Genomic DNA, 27,716 nt, shown 5'->3' on the forward strand with positions numbered 1-27,716 from the left:
ATGCCATCTCGTAATTACCATAATTACAAGATGGCAACCCGTGACATTCTACTCGGATCTGTTCACATCCTCGGGCTAGGAATTATGCGTTTCTATGGCAACACTATCAATGACAAAATGAATTTGCAGTGGTCAGTGGGTACAAGTCAGAGCTCTTGTTTAAGTTGTAATTACGAGTTCTACAAGGACATGAACGCTTTTTACAAGTCAGAATTTCGTAATTACGGTAAATTCCAACATTGTTGTTTCATGGGACAAATAGTTCATTCCTTGGTAAAAGATGTCCACCGATGCTGTTTTTATCACGTCTCCATCAGCTTCTTAATTCAGTAGGTATTTTTAGGACTGTCCTATTGTCACAATTATCCCACAATGCAGTGTAAAAACCAGTGAACATTGAGAAATACCAGTGTGCTTTCTTCAGTCTCTCAATCAGACAGCAATGAAGGAATACTGCATATGTAACTAGACTGAACAGTTTCTAGAAAAACTTTGATGTTGGCTTGACAAAGCCGTATGAAAGTTTGAAAGTTTTTTAGGCTTTAAATTGTGTGAAGTGCAAAGAGAAAGAAAGACCCTGCTAGCATGTATTAACATGTATTAACACATTGTTAGCATGAATTGGCATGTTGCTAACCTGTTTTACCACATTACTAACATGACTTAGCACTTTACTAGCAGGAATTAGCATGTTAAAAGCATTATTTAACATTTGGTTAGCATGAATTAGCATTTTGTTAGCATGTTGATAACATGAATTAACCTTTTGCTAGCATGATTTAGCATGTTTCTAGAATAATTTAACATGTTGCTAGTATGTTTTACCATGTTTGTTAGCATGAATTAGCATGGTTTTAGCATGTTAACATGAATTAGCATTTTGCTAGCATGATTTAACATGTTTTAGGATGTTAGCATGTTTAGCATGCTTCTAACATGAATTATCATGTTGTTAACATATTCTAGTACATTGATAGCATGAATTAGCATGTTGCTAGCATGTTTTAGCACACATTGATGGCATGAATTATCATGTTGCTAGCATGTTTTAACATTGATAGCATGAATTAGCATGTTGCTAGCATGTTTTAGCACACATTGATGGCATGGGTCAGCATGTTGCTAGCATGTTTTAACACATTGATTGCATGAATTAGCATGTTGCTAGCATGTTTTACCATGTTGTTGACATGAATTAGCATGTTGTTAACATGTTCTAGGCCATTGATAGCATGAATCAGCATGTTGCTAGCATGTTTTAGCACATTAATGGCATGAATTAGCATTTTGCTAGCATGTTTTAACACATTGATAGCATGAATTAGCATGTTGCTAGCTTGTTTTACCATGTTGTTGATATGAATTAGCATGTTGTTAGCATGTTTTAGCACGATGTTAGCATGATTTAACATGTTTTGCTAACATGTTCTAGGCCATTGATAGCATGAATCAGCATGTTGCTAGCATGATTTAGCATGTTTCTAGAATAATTTAACATGTTGCTAGTATGTTGTTAGCATGAATTAGCATGGTTTTAGCATGTTAGCATTAATGAACTTTTTTTTGCTAGCATGATTTAACATGTTTTAGGATGTTAGCATGTTTAGCATGCTTCTAACATGAATTATCATGTTGCTAACATGATTTAACATGTTCTAGCACATTGATGGCATGAATTAGCATGTTGCTAGCATGTTTTAACATTGATAGCATGAATTAGCATGTTTCTAGCTTGTTTTACTATGTTGTTGACATGAATTAGCATGTTGTTAGCATGATTTAACATGTTTTGCTAACATGTTCTAGGCCATTGATAGCATGAATCAGCATGTTGCTAGCATGTTTTAGCACATTAATAGCATGAATTAGCATGTTGCTAGCATGTTTTAGCACATTAATAGCATGAATTAGCATGTTGCTAGCATGAATTAGCATGTTGCTAGCATGTTTTACCATGTTCTTGACATGAATTAGCATGTTGTTAACATGTTTTAGCACGTTGCTAGCATGAATTAGCCTTTTGTGCTATGATAATCATTAAGCTTCGCTAGTGACAGACGGCTTAAATACTCTAGAATTCTTATTGTACAACAGTTTTGACCCCCTCAATGAAAGTCTATGGGACTTTTTCGTAGTTTTGATCGTCTATTTAACAAAAATCGTAAGTCGGATCAGTTAGAGAAGATACAGCACACGGAGTCAGAACAGTCTGAAGGTCTGAGCCGAGTTTGGTGGTTGTAGCTTGAAAGCTCTAGGAGGAGACACTGTTTAAGTTGTAGTTTCAGAAGAAGAATAACCTTGAATAGTAGATCAGTATATTGTCTTTGTCAAAGCAACACAATGACTTCATCTCCAGCAGCTCGTGTAATCTTCCTCACTCTCTGTGCTGCAGGATGCCCTGATGAGAAGAACTTCTCCTGGGAGAAATACTTGGCAGAGACCAGCTCATTACCAGCTCCTGCTCGAGCCTTCAAAGTGGTGAGTGTGTGTGTGTGTGTGTGAGTGAGTGTGTGTGTGTTGCCAAACATCACCAGCTCCTCCGAGAGACCCCTGGCTCTGAGTGGTGGCATGCTGAAACATCTGCCTGAACAAGTTTCTCTCTCTCTCTCTCTCTCTCTCTTCAGAAACCTCCTCACAGTTTTCAGCCGAATATGAAGTTGGAGGTGGTCGACAAGAGGAATCCTGTTCTGATCCGAGTGGCCACAGTGGTTGATACGGACGACCATCGTCTCCGGGTGAGAAACCTCACATGATTAAACGTCCTGGTGCTGAGCTATTTTACAGATTGTGCCCTACATAGGGACTGAACATGATCTGCTCCCCTTGGATCAGAGCATTCCTCATCATGTTCTGCAGCATTATCCTGCTTGTGTTGTATCTTCATCACTCCAGTGTCACAAGTGAAGATGGAGCGATGCGGTGCTGATTCAGCTCACGGGCGATCCCATGACCGCGTCTGATCTCTCCGCCGTCTGTTTGGGAGTTTAGAAGCAATCAGGATGACTCATCCGTGCTTCTCCTTTCCCGTGGGCTGGAGGGAAGCTTTGCTCCATATAGAAACATGATCTGTCAGACCTCCGGCGCACTGATGGAGCTGAAAATGCATGCTCTTCATGCACATGAGCGTGTGTAATATGTGGAGATTTTTGCGGTTGTTATTTTCCAGTCGTCACTTCTCTGCTGTCAGAGGCTGAATGAGTCAATTCAGCATCACAATTCATGACAGCACTGGATTCGATTCACAACACTGAAAAATGACTCAACTGGTGATGCGTGTTTATTGCATGTATTTTTTTGGGAAACTATTTTTCAGACCACACAAATCATTTCAATTTAAATCAAACATAAATTATAGTGGCATTCATTATAATCGTGTCTCCCGTGACTACCGGTGTGTGGGAAATTTGACAAATAAACGTGATCATACTTATTCTGCACAAATCCAAATATGTACGTTTTTGCGTGCTTGACATTAATATATTTTGCTTTGGAATAAAGTCACAGCATGTTTCAGAGGATTTAAAAAAAAAAAAGTGATTTATATTCTGTAAAATATGGTAATTTATTGGTAAACTAGCAGAACTGCAGGGTTTTTCAAAATGTTCAGAGCAAGACTCAGTTTGTACTGGCTAGGCCAAGAACAATTCACAGCTGTTCACACTGAGTGAGCAACAAAACCACTTGAAGTCGTTCATTTTTAATGAGTGTTGGCTTTGAGAGTTGGTTTGAGGCAACATGAGCAACCGAGCGATGCGAACGTTCAATCCTGACTAATGTGCCATGAGTGTGCAGACATTATTCCTGTAAGATTCAGTGAGAGAGATCTTCTGTTATTCATCAGTAAGACATTACAACACGTTTCATTTTATTTAAAGGGGTCATGAACTGCCTTGTTTTATAATATTTCCTGGGGTGCACTTACAATGTTAGTATGATTTTTACATCAAAAATTGTCGTAATTCAGAAATAAAAGGCATTTTAGCCCTCTTATTTGAACACTTTGTCTTAAGGGGCGTGTCTGCTGTGAGACTTCAGTGTAAACGCCCACTGCTGTGATTGGCTGGCATCTTTGCATATGAAATAGCTCAGTATTACTCGCGAGAAAACTTTTAGCACGTTTTACTATTACAGCTCTCAAGGTTAACTAATCGTGAAAAGTGTTGATTATAGCATTACATTTAGATCTGTGGCATTATATTTAGATCGTGGCATGAAAGGTTGCAGTGATGAACATTGTAGTCGATCACAGACATGTTGTTGAGCTCATGAAAGCAGTGATCTCGTCATTCTGCACACTAACGAATGCTTTCATCATAACTAACAGTGTAAACGTGATGTAAATAAGAGATTCGTTGAATAAAACGGGAGTTTTGGCATGAGTCCAGAACTGACAAACTCGCACTGTTTGATTGACAGCTCCAGCGATTGTAAAGGAAGCGTTCTTTGATCACTTTCTATATATAATTTAATCACCGTTTAAATAACAGATTATTTTCATCCTCCTAAGAGAAACAAGGTGAAGTTGAGCGTTTAGTCACTGGTTTGATTTACTGACACACAGACAAAGATCATCTGACTGTACATGAATCATTAATATCAGATCAGGCATTAGAATTAACACAGTTACTGACATGTTGTTGAATTACTGTCGAGTCCATATCGTAAAAGTCTGTTTGCACCGAAATGCGATTGATTTACCAAAGAATTCACAGTGAAATGTACCGAATACAAATAAGGTAATGTTATTTTAGTCCTGTATCGCTCTTCTCTCCTCCTCATCTCACTAACACACCAGTGGGCGGGGCTAATGCTGCAATGATGAAGTAGGCGTTGATTTCTTCTGCGGAGGCGGAGTTTCACTCATAGATAGGCACATTCCAGGATCAGTCGTTCTCTGGGTCTGGTGTCAATAAAAGCTTTTATTGGACTAACAAGGGATGTTGAAAATTATTTTAATATGCAAAACTGTTACCCAATCACAGCTGTGGGCGTTTCTTCCAAGTCTTGAATGCGACACGCCCATTTGAAAGAGAGGGTCAAAAACAGGACAGAAAATAGCTTATTACTTCAACTTATTACTAGGGTGTTTTTTGATGTAAAAATAACATTATAAGTGGACTTCAGAGAACATAATACATTTTTTTTAAAAAGCAGTTCATGACCCCTTTAAACATTACCAAAAAATAAAATGGATTTCATAGGGCCCTGAGAATGTACCGTAACTGTTCGAGTGTAATTGCACTTGTTGGTTCCAAGGGGGCAGCAGAATCCACACACATCACTGACACTGACTGAGAGAAGTAACAGATGTCTGTCTCACACTCACAGAGAGCTGTCAGATCTCACTCTCACACCCATCATTCGTGATCCTCCACAGAGAGAGAAAAGACTTTCGCCCTTCAGTCTTTCTCTTACACGCACAATCAATACTTGGTTTACACGTGTCCGTCTTGTTCCCGTGTTAAAGCCGTATAGTGCACGACCTCCACCTCCAGCCCTGCTCTCTCTCATCACCTGTGTTCGCTGACATTCACCGCAGCTCCGGTGCCGTGAACTGGATGGATTTCTTGGATTCCCACCGCGTTTCAAAATCCCCCATCAATATTTCTTGAAGCAGCTGTAATTGACTTTGAGGGAAAAAGACCTTTACGTCCAAGTCTTTGATGGTTCTCTGCAACGCCCTCGACTCTCCCACAGGACAGAGATGAGAGGTTTTGATTTTTTGGCATGTCTGACTCAAAACCCTTACAGTGTATCTGTGGACACTTAGATAGTTTAAATATCTTAAATAGTCTTAAATCCAGGCTGTATAAAACTAAAAGATCTAAAATCTTAGATACCCTGAATTGCATAGAGTTAAGCCTGATAACATTTTTTAAGTCTGAACTTTAAAACCACCATTAAACACCACAGAATCAGTAGATCTTGAGCATGAAACCCTAAAGATACAGAAAATGTACAATAAAAAGTAAAAAAGTGCAGTGTGAACCAGGGTTATTATCTCTGATTAAAGCTAAAACCATAAAAAATTAGTTACTTGAAATAAAACAAACATTAACTGAAATAAAATAAAATATTAAAAAATATATATTTTAATTCAGCTAGTTGCCAAGCCAACATTTCTCATGTTGTATTTCAATTTAAAATAAAATACAAAAAAATGACATAAACTACAAACTTAAGAACTATATAGACAAATCTAACAAAAACACAACAAAATTACTAAAACTTTAACCCTCTGAACCTCTTCATTTTGGGGTCACCGTTGGTACCTTCTCCTGACTGAAGCCTTAAATTTTTTTTTTTTTTTTTCAGGAAAATCAATGTAATATATTTTTGTGTAATAATATTTTTGATTATTATTTAGAATTTTGAGGGGATTTTATGATACTATGCAATATTTATACAGTTTTTATGAGTTATTTTTTATTATTATTTTTCAATAAATGCAATATTTCAGATTAACATAGAGTGAAGGCCTTTAACATATTCGAATCATGTCCATGATTTTTGTGTGTGTTCACAGATCTAATGCGACAAAAGTCACCAAGTTTCATCCCATTCCGATGAAGCCAAAAAATGTAAAAATTCAAAACGTAAATTTTTTTGGTCAGTTCTGACTGAAGAGGCCCAGAGGTACTAAACTTAGGATAAAAACAGAAAATATAAAAATAAAATCTAATTAAAAATATTAACAAAAACTATAATGGTATCTCGATACTAAAATAACACTGGTGTGATCAAAGCCAGAGGGAAGGGAGATGTGGTTAAAGATATCAGTAAATTCAAATTGATTTAGTCATGGAAGGAGATTAAAAAGAGAGCAACTGATAAGAGTGCAAATGAAACATTTCTTTATCTGAAACTGTCACGCAGTGAATCAGGATGGGCGGCACAAAGCCAGTCCTCATGAAGACTGTCAGCTGTGCTGTGAACACCACTAAAAACACCGCTCGCCTTTAGCCCGTCCCTGTTCCTGCTGTCCGGCTGATTTCACAGGAACCTGTTTTATCAAATTCCCGGAGACATGCTGTCATTTAAGGGCTGTTGCTCTTTTCTTCTCATTGTTTTGATCGCAGCAGCTCTTTTTAAAGAGTTCTGAGCATCTAAAACTCAATATGACCAGATCACCCTGCCAGCAGTCTGCGCTCTGCCAACGCTTCTTTAAGATTCCAGCTCGACGTTAACGTCTCTAGAGATGTGCTTTGCAATATGAAGATAATCTTCTCAAGGGACCTTGAAATGCTACTAGCCAAGCTGTTCCTGCTTTCATCTGAGTGCCGTGGGGTGTTTTGTGCCTCATACAAGAATAGGATCTTTATTTATCACCACACATCCAGCTCTGTGGGCATTTGTAGTGAGTTTCAAGCAATGTCACCAGAGAAAGACACCGTGACCCTGCAGGAACAATTCCTCCTGGAGTCACCTGGGCTTAAGTGCATTTATTAAGGGCATGATGTTGACAGCTCATGTGGGGATCAAACCCACCATCAGTTGCAGTCCTAACTCACAGCCTTAACCACTATACCACACCACACAAGCTCTCCATCAGATGCCACACTTACTCTTACACACGTCTCTCAAACCTTGGGCACTTTAGGTGAATTTAACCACTACTGCACTACAGAAACTATCAGAGCAACTGCTGAAAGCATTTTCAGTTTCAGTGTTTTTCCAGCTAACTAAAATTTGCTCTAAGAATGTTTCCATTAGGTTATAAAAACGTTATTTCTGAATGTTCTCTGAACGTTCAAAATGTCCAGCTTTCAAAAAAATGCTTTAAAATTTTTCCTTGGTTATGTGAGCGTTAAGGGAACATTCCATTTTACAAACATTATGGGAATGTTACTTTTAAATGCATTGTGTTTATTTATTTTCTTTGCATTGTTAAAGAGTTGTGAACCTATCAGAGTGACCTGCATTGCTCTTTTTTAGATTCATTTTGATGGCTGGACAGATGAATATGATTACTGGATCGATGCAGATAGCCCAGATATTCATCCTGCCGGCTGGTGCGCCAAAACTGGACATCCACTGCAGCCTCCAATCAGTGAGTACAGACATGTTACACACAGCCATCGTCCTTCCCATGACACATGTTAAGCAGCAATACTGTGAGGCCTTAATATTCCAGTGACAACATCTCTGCCACACCAGATGCTTCAAAGTCAATCAAAAATCACAGCCTATCAGAAGAGCGTGTGGGCGGAGTCTCTCTGTAAGCACACTGCACTCACAAATCAATCCAAAATCACAGCCAATAAGAAGAGCGTGTGGGCGGAGTCTCTCTGTAAGCACACTGCACTCACAAATCAATCCAAAATCACAGCCAATAAGAAGAATGTGTGGGCGGAGTCTCTCTGCAAGCACACTGCACTCACAAATCAATCCAAAATCACAGCCAATAAGAAGAATGTGTGGGCGGAGTCTCTCTGCAAGCACACTGCACTCACAAATCAATCCAAAATCACAGCCTATCAGAAGAGCGTGTGGGCGGAGTCTCTCTGCAAACGCACAACATTCGCAACCTATCAAAAAATCAGTCAAAAATACATATTGAGTGACTGAAATTATCTTTCATAAAAACATTTGTTTGCTTACATTTACTTCACAGTTTGAATGTTCTTGTTTCCTTTAATTTATTTTCAACATCCAGTCACATTCAGTACGGCTATGAAGTTTAACGCAAAATGATATTCAAACTCACATTAATTTCTTTTGACATTAAATAAAGCCCATAATCAGTACCTGAGAGATTATCATTATCATACCTTGTATGCTGTTCCAGCTGCAACGCTGCAGAAATAAAAACGGTTTCTGAAATAGAATCATCAGCTTTCGCTGTCACAGCTGGGTAGAACAAAAACTCTGTTTAACATGGAAAGATGCCTTTTATCACGCGTCACTGTGTCTCATCACGTCTGGTTAAGACACAGTGTGAGGTGGGCAAAGAGAAGGAAGTGCTGAACACAGACTAAGTATATTTAATTCAATACTGCAAATATCAATACAATAGTTGCATCTACTTAAAATGGACAATGTATTAGTGTTTTATGGACTTATTATATATTGTGTCTTAGCAACGTGCTAACATCTGAATTCACTGTGCCTCTCATTCTCTATTTGTGTGAAGCGTGGAGATGCTGCCTCATTAATGTGATCCCAATGGGGAATCTTACGAGCTTCAGTTTGCTGCCATAAGTGCTCTTCCTTCAGTATCTTTTCAAAAAACAACAAAACAAGACACTGACTAAGATTAGATTTTTTGCATAGTATGTATAACGCAGTGCAAATGTTTGGCTTTTTTATGTTTTTAGATTTTCAGAGTACTGACAATTGTCAAGAACGAGTTTCAGCGATTCAGACAAAACCGTAAATGTTCAGTTAATGGCCTGTTTAACAGCTCTCTGTATCAACAGACCGACTGCCTCAGACCCTTAAATGACAGCCATTTTCCTCGTCATTTCATGGGAAATTGTAGCTGAGAGAGCGAGAAGGAATTATGTGGATATAATAGAGGGATGGTCTAACAGACCTCTCGCTTCCTCTCCTGTCAATATCTTCTATTAGCTCCAGAGGATGCTGGGAAAATGCTGTTGAACAATAAGCTTTTCTTCAGTCAGTCTAGCTGATAATCTTCTTCTCGTTCCCTTCCTCTGTGTCCATGGAAACGGATCGGAGCAATGTTTAGAAATCAGCAACTGGCATCAGGATTTGACCGACTTACTGAGAGAGAGAAACAAAATGAGTGTGAGAAAAGAGAGAAAACCAGTGAAAGAGAACATATATCGGTTTTTGTGTCTATATATTCGGTAACACTTTAGTATAGGGAACATATATAAACTATTAACTACAACTTTTCCCTCAATAAACTCCTAATTTACTGCTTATTAATGTTAGTAAAGTAGTTGTTAAGTGTAGGTATTGGGTAGGATTAAGAATGTAGAATAAGGTCATGCAGAATAAGGCATTAATATGTGCTTAATAAGTACTAATAAACAGCCAATATTCTAGTAATATGCATGATAATAAGCAACTAGTTACAAGACCCTATAATAAAGTGTTACCATATATTCTTTAAATATGAATCTATATCTGAGTCTATATACATTTATATATACTTTTCTATGGCTTTTATCTCACGATCTTCACTGACACAGTTGGGAAACACTAACTGTTTTAATTTAACTTTTGATTATATCTTATTAAGGGCATTACAGTCGACAGCTGCGGGATTCTTATAAAGGGCCTTCATCTTTGTTCTATTGTATTTATCTATGCTATCTCTGTTTATTTTCTATGGAGATTGACTCTCACTGTATGTGTAAGCTGATTTTGTGGTTTTCAGAGTGCGGATGATATATAATATGTGTTTCTGTGTGTGTGTGTGTGTGTGTGTGTGTGTGTTCACAGCTCCTCAGGACATGTTTGAGACGTCGGAGCAGGGCGGCTGTCCCACGGCCGGCTGTAAGGGAGTGGGTCACATCAAAGGAGCCCGCTACTCTGGACACCACAGGTGTGTGTGTGTGTGTGTGTGTGTCTTGTCTTCAGCATCATTGCAGTCCAAAGCCTGTTTATACATATATACACACCAGGGGTGTAACAGTACACAAACATGACGGTCCGGTACGTGCCATATAAACATTGATCAGCGAACATAAACAGATGCTCAACTGAACTTGAATGACTCACGAGATCAAACCTCTTCTGGAATGTTTATATGTGAGTAAATTCAATCTGTTCATCGTATAAAGCGATCAAGTCTCTTAAGAAAATGTGGACTAAACTGCTAAGATGAGGGTCAGTAATTAATGACAGAATTTTTAATTTCGGGGTGAACTAACCCTTTAATATTCTCTTATCATTTCTGTTCCTCCATTGAATGCCCACATATTTTCAAACTTTAAAAAGTTCATAAAGACTTCGTAAATGTAATACTTATGAATAAAGGGGTTTAATCCGAGTCTTCTGAAAAGATACAATCACTTTATATGAACATTTAATTTGTTTTTATTCACATATAAACATATAGAGCCCATCAAATATGATCAACAGAAGCTGTACTCGTGTGACATGCAAGAACAAACCTCATTGTGTCTCGCGCATGGAGTAAGCATGTCTGAAAATCCCTGAATATTATTTCCAGCAGCATATCATAGCTCAGGTTTACTGGACTGTTCTCAGATCAGTTCAGAGCTCAGCTATCAGCCTGAGGAGAGCTGTTGGACGTCTGTTCACTGATGTTTTTATTTAGTCAGTCTGAGAAAAATCTCCCAGAGGGCAGGAAAATCCATACTGATCAAAGCAAAACATCACTTTACCCAATCAAACGTGCTTCATATGTGTAATTTGTAGCCTGAGGCAGAAGTTCTAAACTTTTCTGTCGGACAAACCCCTTAAAATATTATAGACGTGAAATATTTTCCAACAGAAGGAGTTACAGTCTGACTGAACATGATTGGTTTACCTAATGTGAAAACAAAATAAAAATAAAACAGAACTTCATGATATTGACTACACTGCAAAAAGCGAATTTCGGACTCAGTATGTTTGTCTTGTTTTCCAGAACAAATATTTCAACATTCTTGTGTCATTTTGCTTCTCAAGTAAATGTATCGACTTAAAAACTAAAATAGTCTTTTTTTTATTGTTTTCGAAAAAATGTTCATAATGGAGTTTATGCTTAAAATATGATAAAGATACCTGCCAGTGGGGTCAGAAAAAAAGAACTTTTCCATTTGAGTGTTTAATTTTTTGAGTTTATTTTTCTGACATTTATTGGCATGTGTATTTTTTCTAGTTTTAAGCTTCAACTCACTCAATTCTGATTGATTTTTCAGAAAACAAGACTTAATATCTGAAGTCATTTTGCTTCTCCAGTAATTGTATTTTGATTTATGAATGTTTAGATGTTTGTACAGAAAAATACTCATTTTGAAAATCACATTTTTGCAGTGTAGATACAAAGCAGCTGCTAAACTACACTGATAGCGAGTCATGTGTGTAAATCGACCATGTGTTCTGGTGTTTCAGCGCTGTGGGCTGTCCGTATTCTGATATCAACCTTAACAAGGACTCGGTTCTGCCGGATCGCTTGAGCGGAGAGATGCCGGGAACCGGAGTGGGTCGTCCACGCAGAGCAGAACCCAACGCAGAGATTCCAGCCGACGCTAATGAGTGAGTATTCATTTCTCAGAGGGAAGCTCTTTAAATATTTAAAATGATGGAAAACTCCCGCTACAGCCCACCCAAACTGACCGGGAAATATGGATGATTATGACAAAAACCATGAGCTCATTCTTGCATTAATAGTGAGTGCATAAGTTTGCACCCTCTTGCAGAAAATATGTAAATATCTTATGGGGCTTCTGAAGGACAATAATAAATAAAAACAAATTCTTTTATATTTGTGTCAATTCTGCATAGAGTTTATAAACTGATGACTGTATGCAAATGTATGCACTCAACTGATTGTGACCACCCACATTAACACATCTACACCATTAAAGAGCACAGAGTCATAATAATTTACATAGTCTTAAAGGTACAGTAGTAAAAACAGGCTGATTCATTCTAACTCAGCGTCTACAGCGGACATTGTGCAACGCATTAAAACTGAATGACTCTCATCATAATTAATGAAGCTGTCTACATGTTTGAGCTGCGCCTTCAGTTAACAGACACACCGTTTGAAAAACCTCTTATTATTACATCAAAGTCAGCTCATGATGTCTCTGGCCTACTAATTTAATCTTTTAAGTTGCTAACCATGTCAGAGATGGAAACTCGAGAGTCTGGAAACTTCAACTTGAGTCACACTTAGAGGCTGGAATACAGCACACAACTTTTACATTTATGTAAACATAACATGAACAAACAATGAACAACTGTATTTTCATTAACTAACGTTAACAAAGATTAGTAAATACAGTAACAAATGTATTTCTCATGGTTAGTTCATGTTAGTTAATACATTAACTAATGTTTAACTAATGAACCTTATTGTAAAGTGTTACCACAGTTTATGTTCATTGTCATGTTTAGAGGGAGGGTACATGTCGCTACTATAACAAACAGGCATGCAACCGTATGTCATTCATCCGAGATTAACATGAAACTAGAGTAATGTTTGATGAATAACTTTGATGTTGGCTCAACAAAGCCAAGTTTAAAATAACTTGAAGTTTGAAGGTTTTACTCGGAGAAAGTAAAAAATGTTACTAGCATGTTTTAGCATGTTGCTAAGATGATTTAACACATTGTTAATATGATTTAACATTGCTAGCATGAATTTGCATGTTGCTAACAAGCTTTAGCATGTTGCAAACATGAATTGGCACATTTAACACATTGTTAACATAAATTAGCATGTTTTGGCATGTTCTACCACATTGCTAGCACGATTTAACACTTTGCTAGCATGAATTAACATGATTTAACATGTTGTTAGCATGTTTTAGCACATTGCTAGCATGAATTAGCATTTTTAGCACTTTACTAGCATTATCATGTCGTTCGCATGTTTTAACACTCTGTTAGCATGAATTAGCATGTTGTTAACATGATTTAACACATTGCTAGCATGAATTAGCATGTTTTAGCCAGCTGGTAACATGAATTAGCATGTTTTAACATATTGTTAACATGAATTAACATTTTGTTAGCATGTTTTACCACATTGCTAGCATGATTTAACACTTTGCTAACATTAAATTGTTGCAAACATGATTTAACATGTTGTTAGCTTTTTTAGCACATTGCTAGCATGAATTAGCATTTTAACACTGCTAGCATTAATTAGCATGTTGCTAGCATGTTTTAACCCTTTTCTAGCATGCTGTTAGCTTTAATTAACATGTTACTAACATGATTTAACACATTGCTAGTATAAATTAGCATTCTGTAGCCAGTTGCTAACATGAATTAGCATGTTTTAGCACATTGCTAATTGCTAAATGAATTTGCAAGTTGCTAACATGTTTTAACCCATAGCTATCTCAAATTAGCATGTTTTTAACATGAATTAACATGTTGGTAGTATTTTTAGCACATTGCTAGCATGATTTACTGCATTTTAGCATGTTTTGCTAACATGAATTAACATGATGCTAGCAAGATTTAGCACTTTGTTAGCATGATTTAGCATTTTTGTTAACATGTTTCACCACATTGCTAGCATTAATTAGCATGTTGCTAGTATGCTGTTAGCATGTCTTAGCATGTTTGCTAGCATCAATTAGCATGTTGCTAGTATGCTGTTAGCATGTCTTAGCATGTTTGCTAGCATCAATTAGCATGTTGCTAGCATGTTTTAGCACATTGTTAGAAAGAAACTTGAATATCATTCTAAGTCGATAAAAATCAACTGGAAAGTGCGGCACAAAGGTGTAACATGAATACCTGAATTATATTCTGTAAATTTAAATGGGTGCATTTATTCATTTATTATAAGGTGAGCTCTGTAAAGAGTAACGCTTGCTCTTGCAAATAAATTAGCATAAATTAGCATATCCACACTTGTGATTTGCTTATCAGGTCATGTCAGCCACACCTGTGCTGTCTGAGATAACCCTTTTGCACACCTGTAGTGATGTTCATTTATCACTGTCTCTCCAGCAAACCCGTCACCTCTGCCCCATCTCACCCGGAGAAACCCAGCACGGCAACCGTCGCCATGGAAACGACAGTAAAGAAGCCTGTTGTCACAGAGACCAAGCGAAGGTTAGAATCACTCGCTCTCTTGGTGGAAGAAAGTCAAACTTTTATATTGTTTTTTCAGTGACTTTTAATAAGTACAACAAAACACTATCATGACGATTTTACAGTTTAACTAATATACAAATAATTATACAGTATATTACAGTACTGAGAATTACATTATTTGACATTACAGTACTGAGAATGTCAGGGGAAACGTGTAATAAAACATAATGCTCCTAACAACGGCTTAATTGTCTTTATGCAAAATGAAGATCTGAACGTGCTCTCGACAGATTCACTCTGACACACACATGCTAATGAACGTGAAACAGCTGTCCTCGACGCCGTCTCACAACTGATTCACTGTTTACTGAGAGTCAAATGATGCTTCTCACTTGTGCTGTTGACATCATGACCTGTCAGTCAACAAACACACAATCTGCTGCGGTGGCTTGGTCCGTACTATCAAGACAACATCTCTGAAGATACACTGGCTTATTTATTCTGAGATTGCATTTTCTCCTGTTCAGCTGTTCAGAAATAGCCTTGAGAATTTTCTGTTTACTTTACAGAAAGGATTTGCATAATGAGCTTTATATTACACAAGAAATAAATGCAAAATCATCCCTCAGCTCGAAATATTTGTGCAAATTCTGCTCAACAGATGATCCTTGTGTCTGCTGCAGGAGCATTCCCAGAAACATCGTCTAGTGAGGCCTTCAAAGCTGTGTTCGAAATGGAGTACTAGTTTACTGCATACTGTGCAGTGTACATTTTATACTGCCTACAGAATCTGAAACTGTAGGCGAGCGCATACTGTTGTCACATGACTGTACGTTGCATGTTTAATTCATTGAGTGGTGTCCAGTTTTTATATTGTAATTTCTGAGGATCAGCATTCTCCCCTAAAAGTGTGATCACTGTAAGTCGTAAAGACCTGAAACTTTGAGGGCTGGTATTCCTCATACGGCCTACAACGTCAACAAGCCTCGCCCCAAACGGCCTGATGGGGGCGCTACAGCGGTCAAAAGTACAAAATGGTTAATAAGTCCTAAACCGTTAGGCCTAGGCTCAAGTGTCCTTGTAATCCTTGGCTCAAGGACGGAAATTTTCAGGTACTTTGGGTTTTTTGAAAAACCTACTTTTGCGAACTAGTCCTAGGTTTTTGGCCAATTTGGAACCAATCCAGTGCAGAGAGATTCTCCAGAGTCTGATTATCAGTAATTATCAAAAAAAAGTTGAAATTCCGATTCACGGACTCTAAGGGCCGCCAAAGTGTTCGAAGTGGGTGGAGCCACTTTTACTAAAATGGCCATAACTCGTGAACGGAATGAGATATTTTCACCAAACTCGGCACACCTATGTAAGAGCTCATTCTGTGGTTGTGTGAAAAAGGACGCAGCAACTGGCCATTTGGTGGCGCTAAAACAGGAAAAAAAATCATGAAAACGGCTATAACTACTTCACCGTTAGTCCAGTCGACTTGAAAATTGGTATGCAGTGTCTTCATCTGAGGTGCCATGACTGTCTATGAGGACATTGACGTATCTCAGAAACATGTCTGCCATCGGCCACTGAATTTTGGGCAGCTGTCGGACAAGGTTAATGTAGGCCGATCGGAACGAAACTCGCTGGATCTGTTTGACTCACGGCCCTAGAGGCCTGTGAGAAATTCAAAAGAAATCGCCTTCGCATTTTTCACTTGGATAAAGGGTTGTGTATCGCACGATTTTTTGCACATGCCCATGACATTCGTACCACATGGTAAAACTCCTCATTCTGAGCAACTTTGCCTCTAGGACCACTGCTGTCCATCAAATCGGTTAAATATTGGAGACTATTTCAAAACCCAACTGGAATGTTTTTTTCTGAAAATTTTTAGTTGGACATTCATCTGTTTTTTTTAAATGTTACTACTTGTTTCAGAACGTTCAGAGAACATTCAAAAGTAACACTTCTATTATGTTTGCAAAATGATACAATGGAATATTTCCTAATGGAATGTTCGTATAACCAGGAAAAAATGCTTTTAGAACATTTTTAAAACTGGACATTTTGAACGTTCAGAGAACATTCAGAAATAATGTTTTCATAACTTAAGGAAAACGTTATTAGAACACAAGTTTGTTAGCTGGGATCCTGTCCTGAACACAGCCACCATCATATATCCCATACTGCCTCTCTGATGATGTCATGATGATGTCTTCCCACAGGGTTGGTCGGCCCTGTAAAGTACGGAAGGTGGAGGAGCTGCCGCAGGAAGAGGAAGTGGAGAGCGAGGTGTCATCAGTCACTGAAACCAAAGGTAGATCTACACCACCCTCAATATATCTTCCTATTATATATGCATGCAAAAACTATTATTTTATAGGTTAAATCAGGTGGAAGTTGCTCTTTAAAAGGGACCTATAATGCTCCTTTTCACAAGATGTAATATAAGTCTCTGCGTAAAATGACGGCACGTCAACAACACTCTACTACAACAACTCTTCCTCTTCTCTAAAGCAGCCCAACATGGCCTCACCCCCTTTGTTGTGTGTTCTCGGGGGCGGGGTTTATGTAAATTTCAGGGTTAGTGATGTCACTAACCCAGGAAGAAGCTACCAGCCGTTTGTTGTAGTCCTTAAAAAGATTTCTGTAAAAGAAAATATCTCCTTTGCATTGAACTTTGACCGTCATAACTTTGCAGATGTTGTTTATGCTCAAACAGCAACATTACACACTAACTAAAGTTAAAAAAGTCAAATCATAATCAACCACCCTTTTAAGGTAACAGTTAGTGGAGAACGTCCAGAATCAGTGTCTGAAGCATGTGAATCTCAATGTTGATGTTGTGATTCATATTTGCAGATATTTGCTAAAATCATGTCTTTCTGTGATGACTCACTCCATCTCTCTATCTGCCTTCCTGTTTCTTGCTGGGATTGTGTCTCCTTCCAGAAGGATTGGTCTCTCCCTCTTCCTCTGTGACTGCTTCTCTAAAGGTTCAGCGACAGTCACTAATGAGGAAGAGGGTTGGATTCAAACAGCAGGGTCTTTGTTCCTCGGCTTAAAAGCTTTTTAACTCCATCCGGTCATGGGCGTTAAAGGCAGTCGGAGAGTGAAAGATGTGAGGCTGTACTTGGAAGCATCGTGGGTGTTGCGAGGGATAATCTTCAGGGGCTTGAGCCACATATAATTGTAACGTAAGAAAAAATGATGAACCTTTAATGAAGAAGTTTATTGCAGTGTCAAAGTACTTGAAGCACCTTGGGTTCAGCAGAGTCTGAATAAACACCAAACAAACTCAAACCCCAAAAAAGTGTTGACTTTTATCTTCATGATAAATCAAGCTTTTTCAGTTGGTGCGCTTATTCTACTGAAAGCAGATAAAAGTGGAATCACATTTTAGGCCTGGGCACTGTCATTTCTTATAGTTTTCTAGCAAAAACTTCATTTTCATCATTTCGGATCATTTGCAGAGGTTCAGTTGAAGAGCAGTGATCCTGTCTAGAGATGATGAGAGCCAGGACCAAGAGTTGTGCAGCATGCTCAGATTAAAAAGACCTGCTCTTCCTGATGGTAAATAATGGTGGCTAATAATGTGGACTGGGGAGTATTCGGCTGGTAATGTGACTTTGACACAGTTCCCCTACAAGACACCCTGAAGAATCTAGCTGTGAAGCAGGACTCAAAGCAGCAGAGAGCGGTTGCTGTGATGTCCAGTGATAGGAGGATCTGGTGATTAATGGTGCCGCGAGCTGCTGACGGATCCACAGAATGAGGACAGACGGTTTGGAGGCAGCTCTTGCAAGCCTCAGGGATTGTTTGTATGTTTAGTGTGGGTTTTAAGGCAGTGGAGATGCCCAAACCTGCTGGAGTGTGGTGGGAAAGTGCCAGTGAGCACAGATGTGTTGATGATGAATGTGATTACAGACCAGAAACCTTTAGATTAAGCCATAAATGTGTTGGACTGAACTGGCCAGGAGCAGGAGCCTATTAACATGTATGAGAATATTTGGTAACACTTCAGTATGGGGAACACATATTCACTGTTAACTACAATTTTTTGCCTCAATAAACTCTTAATTAACTGCTTATTCAAAGTTAGTAAGGTAGTTGTTAAGTTTAACATTAAGGGATGTAGAATATGGTCCTAAAAAAAACTAAACTGTTTATAATACTCAGTAATATTATCGATTTAACTGCACTGACACTATCAAATGAGAACAAATTTGAACTGAATTGAGCTGGATAATGACACTAACTTTGCAACATTGACACTGTTATAGGACTGATCTTAATCAACACTGAACTGATGTGAATAATGACATGTTTTCTGCTTTAGAGCTGCTTTACCACTGAATTGCATTTGTTTTTTTGTAATGTTAACACTGTTATTTTCCTGTTTATTACTGTGAAGCTGTTTTGAAACAATCTGTATTGTATAAAGCGCTATATAAATAATGTGACTTTTGCACTGGCATCCCATAATGCATTGAGAATGAGAAGCATAGCACAGATACTCATCACTCAGTAATGTAATTATTTGAAACAAACACACTGCAGGACATAACCTGTTATCTGCACTCTCGCTGCCACTTCATTTGTCTTTTTGAGTTTCGAGTGCAAGTTCATGTCATTTTTAACTTTTTCAGTAGAATACATTAGAGGATGATTTATGAGAATTTGATCCAGGTTTAATAGACTGCAAGAACAAACATACACTATTTCCACTTATGATATCTAGATGCATGTTTTTTATGAATTCCCTTGAGGAAGTGTTTTTATGACACCGAATGACATGCATAGGGCCATTATCCGAGACATTTATGTGTTTATATAACAGACATCAGATGGTGCCCACTGGCTATGTGCTCCGCTAATTCATGTCAGAAACTGAGCAGCCAAAGCCTCATAACTGTGCAGTAATTATCCAGGATTGACTGCACTCGCTCACCTCAGTGTCATTACAAGAGCGCTACTCGCACTGAAGCACAAGCATGTTTTCTTGCGAAGTCGTGAAGGACTAAATATAAGGGTGCTTTCACACCCGAAACCAGAGTTCGATTGCGCCCCCTTCGTCTGCCCCCGCTGGATTGTGTTCACACTGTATTTTTGTGCCAGAACCAAGGTACATTTGCATCATCGAAGTGGAAGCTGTTGCTATGTAACGATGACACAAAAGAAGGTGGCAAAATGGATAGCGTTGTTTATACTTTTGTTTTTGAACCTTTGGTTTGGTTCAGAGCGTCAACACAGAACGTCACATGTATCTGTCTGCCGCGAAAGTATCGCAAAGGTTCCAAAGAACACAAAATCATATGTCATCAGTAACAGTTCACTTGAGCGATTTAGGGCGATTGCATTTATATTAGCAGTGAGTTCAAATTAAGCGTACATCCACACACTGTCCGCATGACATGCAGCCCAATTTTTGTGTCCGTGCGGACGACAACTCATGTGCGAGGTGAATGCAGCTCATATGTACTGTGGAATAGTCGAAGAAGGAAAGAGAAATATCAAACAGTAAACAAAGCAGCATATCCATCGTTTTTGTTTTGGTTCTTGATCTTAACTTTGCACGCAATGGCGGATCCACTACTTTTCTTCTATCCTTCTGAGCGAATGTCCTGTAAATGACATGACTCAGTGCTGCCCTCTGGTGTCTGGTAGAGTATAAAAAAGCTATTGTACTGCGCATGTGTCGATTTGTCCTCAACCGCGTTTTAGTATACTTTGAAAAAGCTGTGCGGACACGACCGTGCGCGCGATGTGGAGTATAAATGAAGTATACCTGGGCCTTAATGTATTTGGTCTTGGCAGACTAGACCTGTAACGCTGCTGCTGCTGAAGAGCACGACCATTAGGCCCTGTTTCCACCTGGTATTAAGATTGTTCACAAGTTGACAACGCTAAATACAGGTGTAAACGGGGTGTAAAACGTTTTGAGCTTGTCCACTTTTGACCACTTCTAGAGGTAGTTGAAAACGCATTCAACCTGATTGCTTTTGTGGTGTAAACGCTCATGTGGTCGAATGTGTTCAAACAGCCACAAAAGACTGTCTGCTCTCCGCCTACTGATCTAATGCGTAAACATTATGGGAAGCGCTCTAGCCAGACAGGATTTAAACTTTGTCGGCTGAAGACCCAAATTTGGTTTCTCTCACCATTTCTGATCTCTAACACACACTCACAACGTTCGGTCTTGCGGCTGTCAGAGCATAAACGAAAGCTGATGCTCTCCGTGTGTTTTTCTGTCATCTCTGCGCAAGCTTATTTCGTCCATTAGACCGAAAGATAAAAAAAAAAAACATTACATTTACCCACCTATAGACCCTCCCCTTGAAGAAATCAGGACAGAAGTGGTTGAAAGTGGACAAAAGAGACACCAGGTGTAAATGGGAATATGTCTCCCTTGTCTACTTGTGATCCGATCGACCAAAATGCATCCTAATACCAGGTGTAAACAGGGCCTAAGATACACAGATACGCTGCTGTGAGCCTGTAAGATATTCTGCTGCTGCATGAATAGACATACATGAATCCAGAAGCAGATCTAGGCAGGTGGATCTGGGGAGGTGGAGGGGTTCAGAGGAACTCCTAACTATTGAAATGTTGAGCAAGCAATATCATTGGCTGCAGAATCACCAAAGGGGCCAATCAGCTTGTGCCATGTGGTAATGGTGAGATAGCTTTCAGATTGCATTAAGGATCTATCAGCCTGCGCCATCTAGAGTTTCATGACTGAACTAGATATTTAAGAGTGCTTAACAACCTTCTTACCTGTGTTTAAATGCTGCTTTAGCACCCCTTGGCTAATTTATAGAAGATCAAAACTTGCTTCTTATTTGATGTAAGTGCAGACTGACCTTGTCTCTGGATTCAGGTATTTTATTTTCCTGAACTGACATTATCTTGAGACAAGCCAGCTTTCTTAAAACGTTCTGGGCTGTGTTTCCCAAAAACAACATGAGCTAAGTTGGTCTTCTCTGGCAATGGTCTTCACAATCAACTTGGGCTCACGATGCTTTTAGGAAATGCAGCCCTGTTCCTTTTTGTTCCTACTTCAAAGAAGGGCTCTGTCAGAGTGAATTAGCCATGAAAGGCCAGCAGTGGGGGAGGGTGTTATCTCCGAGTCTGGCCTCCAGCGCGGAGCACGACGGCTCATGAGCGCTGTGCGTGCTGCTCTAAAGTGGACCAGTTGAGAAGCTGACAAATTTAAATGGCTTTTGGCACTGCAGGAAGGCTACTTTATTTATAAGGCTGTTCCGAACAAAAGAAAAAATAGCAGCTTCCACAAGGTGAAGTGCACAAATGAAGGAAGTGATTTTTTTTTTTCCATTTATGAACAAGGTAGTGGTTTACTTTTACTTGGAATTTCAAAGCCCGCAATTTGCTCTAACAAACATCACTCTACAATTAGTGTAATTGTAGCTGATTAGACCTGCCGCTGTCTATGATGTCATCAATAATAATGAATCATTGCTCGTTTGTCACGTAAAGCGTGGTATTAGTCAGATGCATGACGCAGGTTTCAAACATGCATACTTTTAATGAACTCAATCCAATGGGAGAAACACATTGACATTTCAAAACATAAGATGAGAAATGACAATGAACAGAACAAGGAGAAAAAATACACAGCAGCAAACAAGGGGACTAAACATGTAACTAATAAGTAACCATGGTAACAAATGGAGGAATAAGTAAGGGGCCTTTTAAATGACACATTTTTCAAATAAAAACAGAAAACTTTTTATGTGTTTTTGGCCGTTCATTTACACGACAACAGCGTTTTGGGGGACTGAAAATGCACTTTCGAAAGTGAGTTTTAAAGTGCAATTTTTTGAAAATGATACTATTTAAGTGTAAACTACAAAAATGCGAATTTGTGAAAACAGTAACGTCATGCGCATGCATATTACGTGTTCAATCAATAGGCGTTTAGTGTTTCTTTACAAAGTGACATTGCCAACTACTGGCCTGGCAGCAGAATACAGCATTTTGCAGGCCTGTTATCCTCCTCCCTTTGTGTTGGTGGACCAAGAGAAGCCCAGTAAGGGCTCTTGAGTGTTCTTCAGTGGCGGAAGACTGACCAGATGCTGGTATGCTTTGGTTCACCCAGGCAGGGTTTACATTAAGTAAATGGATTGTTTAGGCTATCTCTGTGGCCTATGAGGAGCATACTAGAAGCTCTACTAGAAGTATGGTGGCATGTATGGCTTTAATTTCAGGGGTTTCCCTCTAAGAGGTTTGTGATGCGGTGGACTTCCGGCATGCCTGTGAGCGACTTGCTTCAGCCAATCAGAAACTGACGCTGTTGTGTTCCGGGTATCCTTTATTGCAGGGTGACGTTGAACCAATGATATTAGAGTTTGTTGAACATGTGCTTCAGACGCAATCACGATGGAGCGTTCCCATAGTATCATCACTCAGACGCAGCGTCTTGTTCCCTTCTCAGGGAACCATGGTTACACTCATAACAGAGTTGTTTTCTTCCGGGAACGAACATGTCACAATATTCCCCATTTGAATAAAGTCATATGCACAATAAAGGGGCGGGGCCTGGTTGAGTTAGTTAGTAGTGTGTTGAAACTGGCGGTTATGGTAAGGGGCGGGACATTTCCCAAACACCAATCACAACACACTGCTCCAGCCGACCAATCAGAGCACATTGTGCTTTTCAGAAGGAGGGGCTTCATAGAGACAGGAACTAAACAGAGCGTTACTGACAGACTGGGAAGAGAGGAGCTGAACAATGGAGAATATGAGGAAAATAATCAACATTCAAGCAGGAAAACCTGTTCTAGTAGAGCACAAAAACTACATCGAGACTTTAAAAAGAGCATAAAATGGCCTCTTTAATAATTTTCCCTCTCTCTCTCTCTCTCTCTCCCTCTCTCAGAGTTGACTCTCCAGCAGGCTTTGCACCAGTCTGTATTCATGCCATGTTCCAGCCCATCTCCCAGCATGCCTCACTGCTGGGATCAGCACAGCAAGCTGCTTCCAACAGTGGCGGGCATCACGGCCAGTAAAGTGGCAGCGTGGAGCGTAGATGAGGTACATAGATCTCCATATCCCACCTGCTTTTCAGTTACGCTTTCTTGCAAGATTTATTTTAGGTCAGCTGATTTGCTTTGGACCCGGCTGTTGTAAACTGCAGTGCTGTACCTCCTCTAATCCTCATTGTTATTCTGTAGGTGATTGAGTTTATCCAAGGACTCCCAGGCTGCAAGGAACAAGTGCGCACCTTCAGAGAGGAGGTAAATTATTCCCTTTAATCACGAGTGGAATTAGAATGACTGAATCCTCGGGGAAATGCATAACCAGTCCTCCATCATGAGGTTTGGCAGCTGGAGTAACTGGAGCATTTAAGGAACAGAATCTCATAGTGCATAAGGAAGAGAGAGCATGATGGGATATGTGAGAACATCTCATTGAAACCATTTATAGGCATGTCAAGTCATCCCACGTCACAGCATCATGCCTGTTTACCACTAACAAGAATGTTAAACAGGCCAGAGGGCTGGTGCTTTAAATAATCCTGTTCTCACTCTGTTTTCTCTGAGCTGCTGTCTATCTGCTCTTCCTCCTCTTATTTTCCATCTCTCTCTCCTCCTGTTCTCTTCTGCCTCTTTTCCTTCTTGTCTTCTAATTGTTTACTATGTACAAATGAGAACTGCATTAATGAGTCCTGTTATACATTGGGTCCAAAAGTCTCAGACCACTGGTGAAAATGATTTCACTTTACGTCCTTTTATATTATGAACAGTGTTTTCGCAAGAATGCTGATATATATTAGAACAGCACTGCTTCTCTGAGTGCATGATGTTTGTTTATTTTACATACAAAAATGAGCAAAATCAGGCAGAGTAGCTGGTAATATTGTATCTAAAATGGAAGTTACTTAACATTAAGCACTTCTTGTTTATTGAATTGAAAATCTCACATGAAATGTACAGGGGAAAATAAAATAATACATTGGACAAACTTGCATGGAGAAAGTCTTACAATCATTTAGATTATCACAAAAGTACTGGGATAAAAGTTTTTTAGTTCAGATATAATCAGTGATGTCTACAGTAGTGATCACAAGAGAGCAAATCACCTTTTGAAAGTAACTTGATGCTTCAAATAAAGATTGTATCATTATATCGTTACACCAGTAGGTGGAGACACGTGTTATTTGTCACTGAATCATTCATTCAAGAGATTCATTCAAAAACACTGATTCATCCAGTAATGAATCATGTGAAGTCTTTAAAAATGAGTCATTGAATCATTCACTCAAACGATTTTTTTTTTTTTTTTTTAAACATTATTTCAAATTAGTTTTATTTTTAAACAGACTGCAGCAATTAACATTTTGTCAGAACCTCTAGTAAATTACATGTTATTTTGTTTAGTTCTCTATTCAAAATTATGGGAGAATCATGATATCTGTTTTAAACAAAATAATCATGATTCTCAATTTTTCCAGAATCGTGCAGCTTTAGAATCGGGAGATTTATGATATATATCGGTCAATATGGCATATTTAATTATGCATCCTCATTTCCATTATTATTACCTTTGCTGCCATCTCACCTAATATTCAACTTTTAAAAACGCTAATAATTTAATAACTTATATAATCTTATAAATATAATTATTACTAAATTTCAAAAACAATATCCATTTTTAATTCTGCAAATGATAATATTGTGATGCCTAAACTTGTAGCATTTTAAGGGATTTATTTTAGTTTTTAGTGTTTTAATTTCGATTTATTTAGACAAATTATTATTTTAATATCGTCCATTAATTGGTTATCATCAGCTGGAATTTTAATATTGGCGCATCCCTAGTTATGAATTATCTGATCTACAGTAGTCAACATTTGAAGTGGATCAAAACCTTTCATCAAAGTTGTCCTAAGAAGAAGGTTTTAGGATTTTGATGAAGGTTCTGATCCACTTCAAATGTTGACTACTGTAAATATGAAGAGAAAGTAATCAAATGAGATGAAGCACCTTCATTTGTGCAGTATAGGATTATACAAGTCCACATCAACACATTATTATATATATATATATATATAAATCATTTTCCATTGAATTCCCAGCAAAAAGAACTACATGATGTATAATCGCCAAATATCTCTGTTTGTAAACAAAAGTGAAATCTTTCAGCAATCAGTAGTTTATGACACTCTGTCCTAACACTGTTGTAGAGAAAAACCTTGAAATTACAAAAGAATTGCGTGAGAAATGCATCTTCAGCACTGACAGCTGTGTGTGTGTGTGTGTGTGTTTATCAGCTGACCTATTGTTGTTTGTTTTCAGCAAATCGACGGAGAGGCCTTCCTGTTACTGACTCAGGTGGACCTGGTGAAGATCCTCAGCATTAAACTAGGACCTGCGCTGAAGATCTACAACTCCATCCTGATGTTTAAAACCACAGAGAACTCGGCCTGCAACGAACTCTGACCCGCAGAGCCGAGAGCGATCATTACTGCTTCAGTCCAAGGGCTCGTCATGAAGATTCATACAGTATACATGACACTATGGAGAACAAGATTTAGATTAGGTCAGAATGAGCAGGTTGAACACTTATGATAACATTCATAATTCATTTAGGCAGACACTCCTCTGCACCATCATTTATAAACCTATATGTATGCGCTTATTAAGTCACATGACAGTTTCCTGTAGTGGTGTTGGTGAGAATGTATATTTTGCTGAAGGGTTATCGGAGCACTTTTCTGAATTCAGGTGCTAAACGAATGCAGCTACATGCACTGAAGAGCCGCACAGTTTCTGTTTCCAGGTAGAGTTTCTCTTAAAACTGATATTTCTCTCCTTTAATTCATAGCTGTAGATCATTTAAGTGTTTGCACTTAATCATCTTTCCTGAAAATGCTTCCATTCAAGTCAGTCTCTGTCATGTTCAGATGATCTGAACAGTCATCTTTAGAGAGCGTGTGAAGTCAAAGAGCCAATCAGATGAACTCAGCAGAGTGAGTGTGAGGTTAGAAAATAAGACGTTTTGCAAAATCCATCATCAACACCAGTTCTGCATGGAGGATTGGTAGAATGGTTGATAAACACTGATCCTCTTTGATTTTCTTGTGTGCTGTGATGTCATATTAATGCATCATGTGACAGTCCTTCTCTTCTTCATTACGACTGCAGTCTCTAGTCATGCAGTATGTAAAGTATAAAGGCCAATTCATTTTTTTGTTCTCTCTTTTTTGTTTTGAGACAATGGATGTAGAGATGGAGGACGGAGGGTAAAGCTACACTCAAGGCACAAATAAACATTGTGAGAGCCATATTTGGTATTTTGTAATAATAGAATGTAACTTACTCAGAACGCCTTCATGTGCACAGTATAAAAAAGTGTCATTTTCCTTTAATATTCAGACAAGAGTATTAATTTTCTTTCTGTTGCTGAGGCATGCAGCATTAAATACAGTTTAATTCAAGTTTATTACTTTGACTATTTAAATTGAAGTGTTGAGCGTATGTCAATGTGGACACGTTTGTTAAATCTGAACAGTTGTATAGTGTTGAAAGGCTGGTTTTACTCACTCTTGAGTAAAGCGCTCAGCTGAATGATTTCCTATATTCAGAACTCATTTATCATGTACATTTTTTCTTCTTGTCACGGAGCTTATAATGAACAGTTCGTTTGGGGATTTAAAATGAAGTATAAGGTCGTGTAAATAAGGAATGGTTTAGTGTGGATGTGCAGCACTGGTGGATGGACTACTATAAACTTCACTGAAATTCATTTGCAAATAAACTTGATGATCCAAAGCTCTGTGTCAGCACTGCTCTTTTTAATGTTTGCATAATTAAGATTAAAATGTGTTGTCTATTTTGCTGCTGGTTTTAATAATTTGATTTCATAAATATACTATACTGCAGTATACCTCTACCACTGAATGATATCTGACACCTGTTTCAGATTTTGAAAGTTCTCAAAATACCCCACAGATCATTTATTATAGCTTGTCAAATTTGCCCCTATTTGGGTGTGAGCAAAAACAT

At 38.5% G+C, this 27,716-nt stretch overlaps 1 protein-coding gene across 2 annotated transcripts in view; it reads left to right on the forward strand.

Moving 5' to 3' along the window:
* Window positions 1–27,482, forward strand: part of l3mbtl3 (L3MBTL histone methyl-lysine binding protein 3) — a 46,771-nt gene extending 19,289 nt beyond the window's left edge. For both annotated transcript variants that reach the window (XM_051875134.1, XM_051875135.1), the window contains exons 13-22: window positions 2,393–2,478; window positions 2,625–2,735; window positions 7,936–8,050; window positions 10,414–10,516; window positions 12,034–12,177; window positions 14,617–14,721; window positions 16,914–17,005; window positions 23,588–23,742; window positions 23,883–23,945; window positions 26,007–27,482. In XM_051875134.1, coding sequence (XP_051731094.1) covers window positions 2,393–2,478; window positions 2,625–2,735; window positions 7,936–8,050; window positions 10,414–10,516; window positions 12,034–12,177; window positions 14,617–14,721; window positions 16,914–17,005; window positions 23,588–23,742; window positions 23,883–23,945; window positions 26,007–26,150 — 1,118 coding nt within the window. In that variant the 3' untranslated portion in view covers window positions 26,151–27,482. The remainder of the gene's footprint in view (window positions 1–2,392; window positions 2,479–2,624; window positions 2,736–7,935; window positions 8,051–10,413; window positions 10,517–12,033; window positions 12,178–14,616; window positions 14,722–16,913; window positions 17,006–23,587; window positions 23,743–23,882; window positions 23,946–26,006) is intronic.
* The last annotated feature ends 234 nt before the right edge of the window (window positions 27,483–27,716 follow it).

Source organism: Ctenopharyngodon idella, chromosome 20, assembly GCF_019924925.1.
Source record: "Ctenopharyngodon idella isolate HZGC_01 chromosome 20, HZGC01, whole genome shotgun sequence".
NCBI lineage: Eukaryota > Metazoa > Chordata > Actinopteri > Cypriniformes > Xenocyprididae > Ctenopharyngodon > Ctenopharyngodon idella.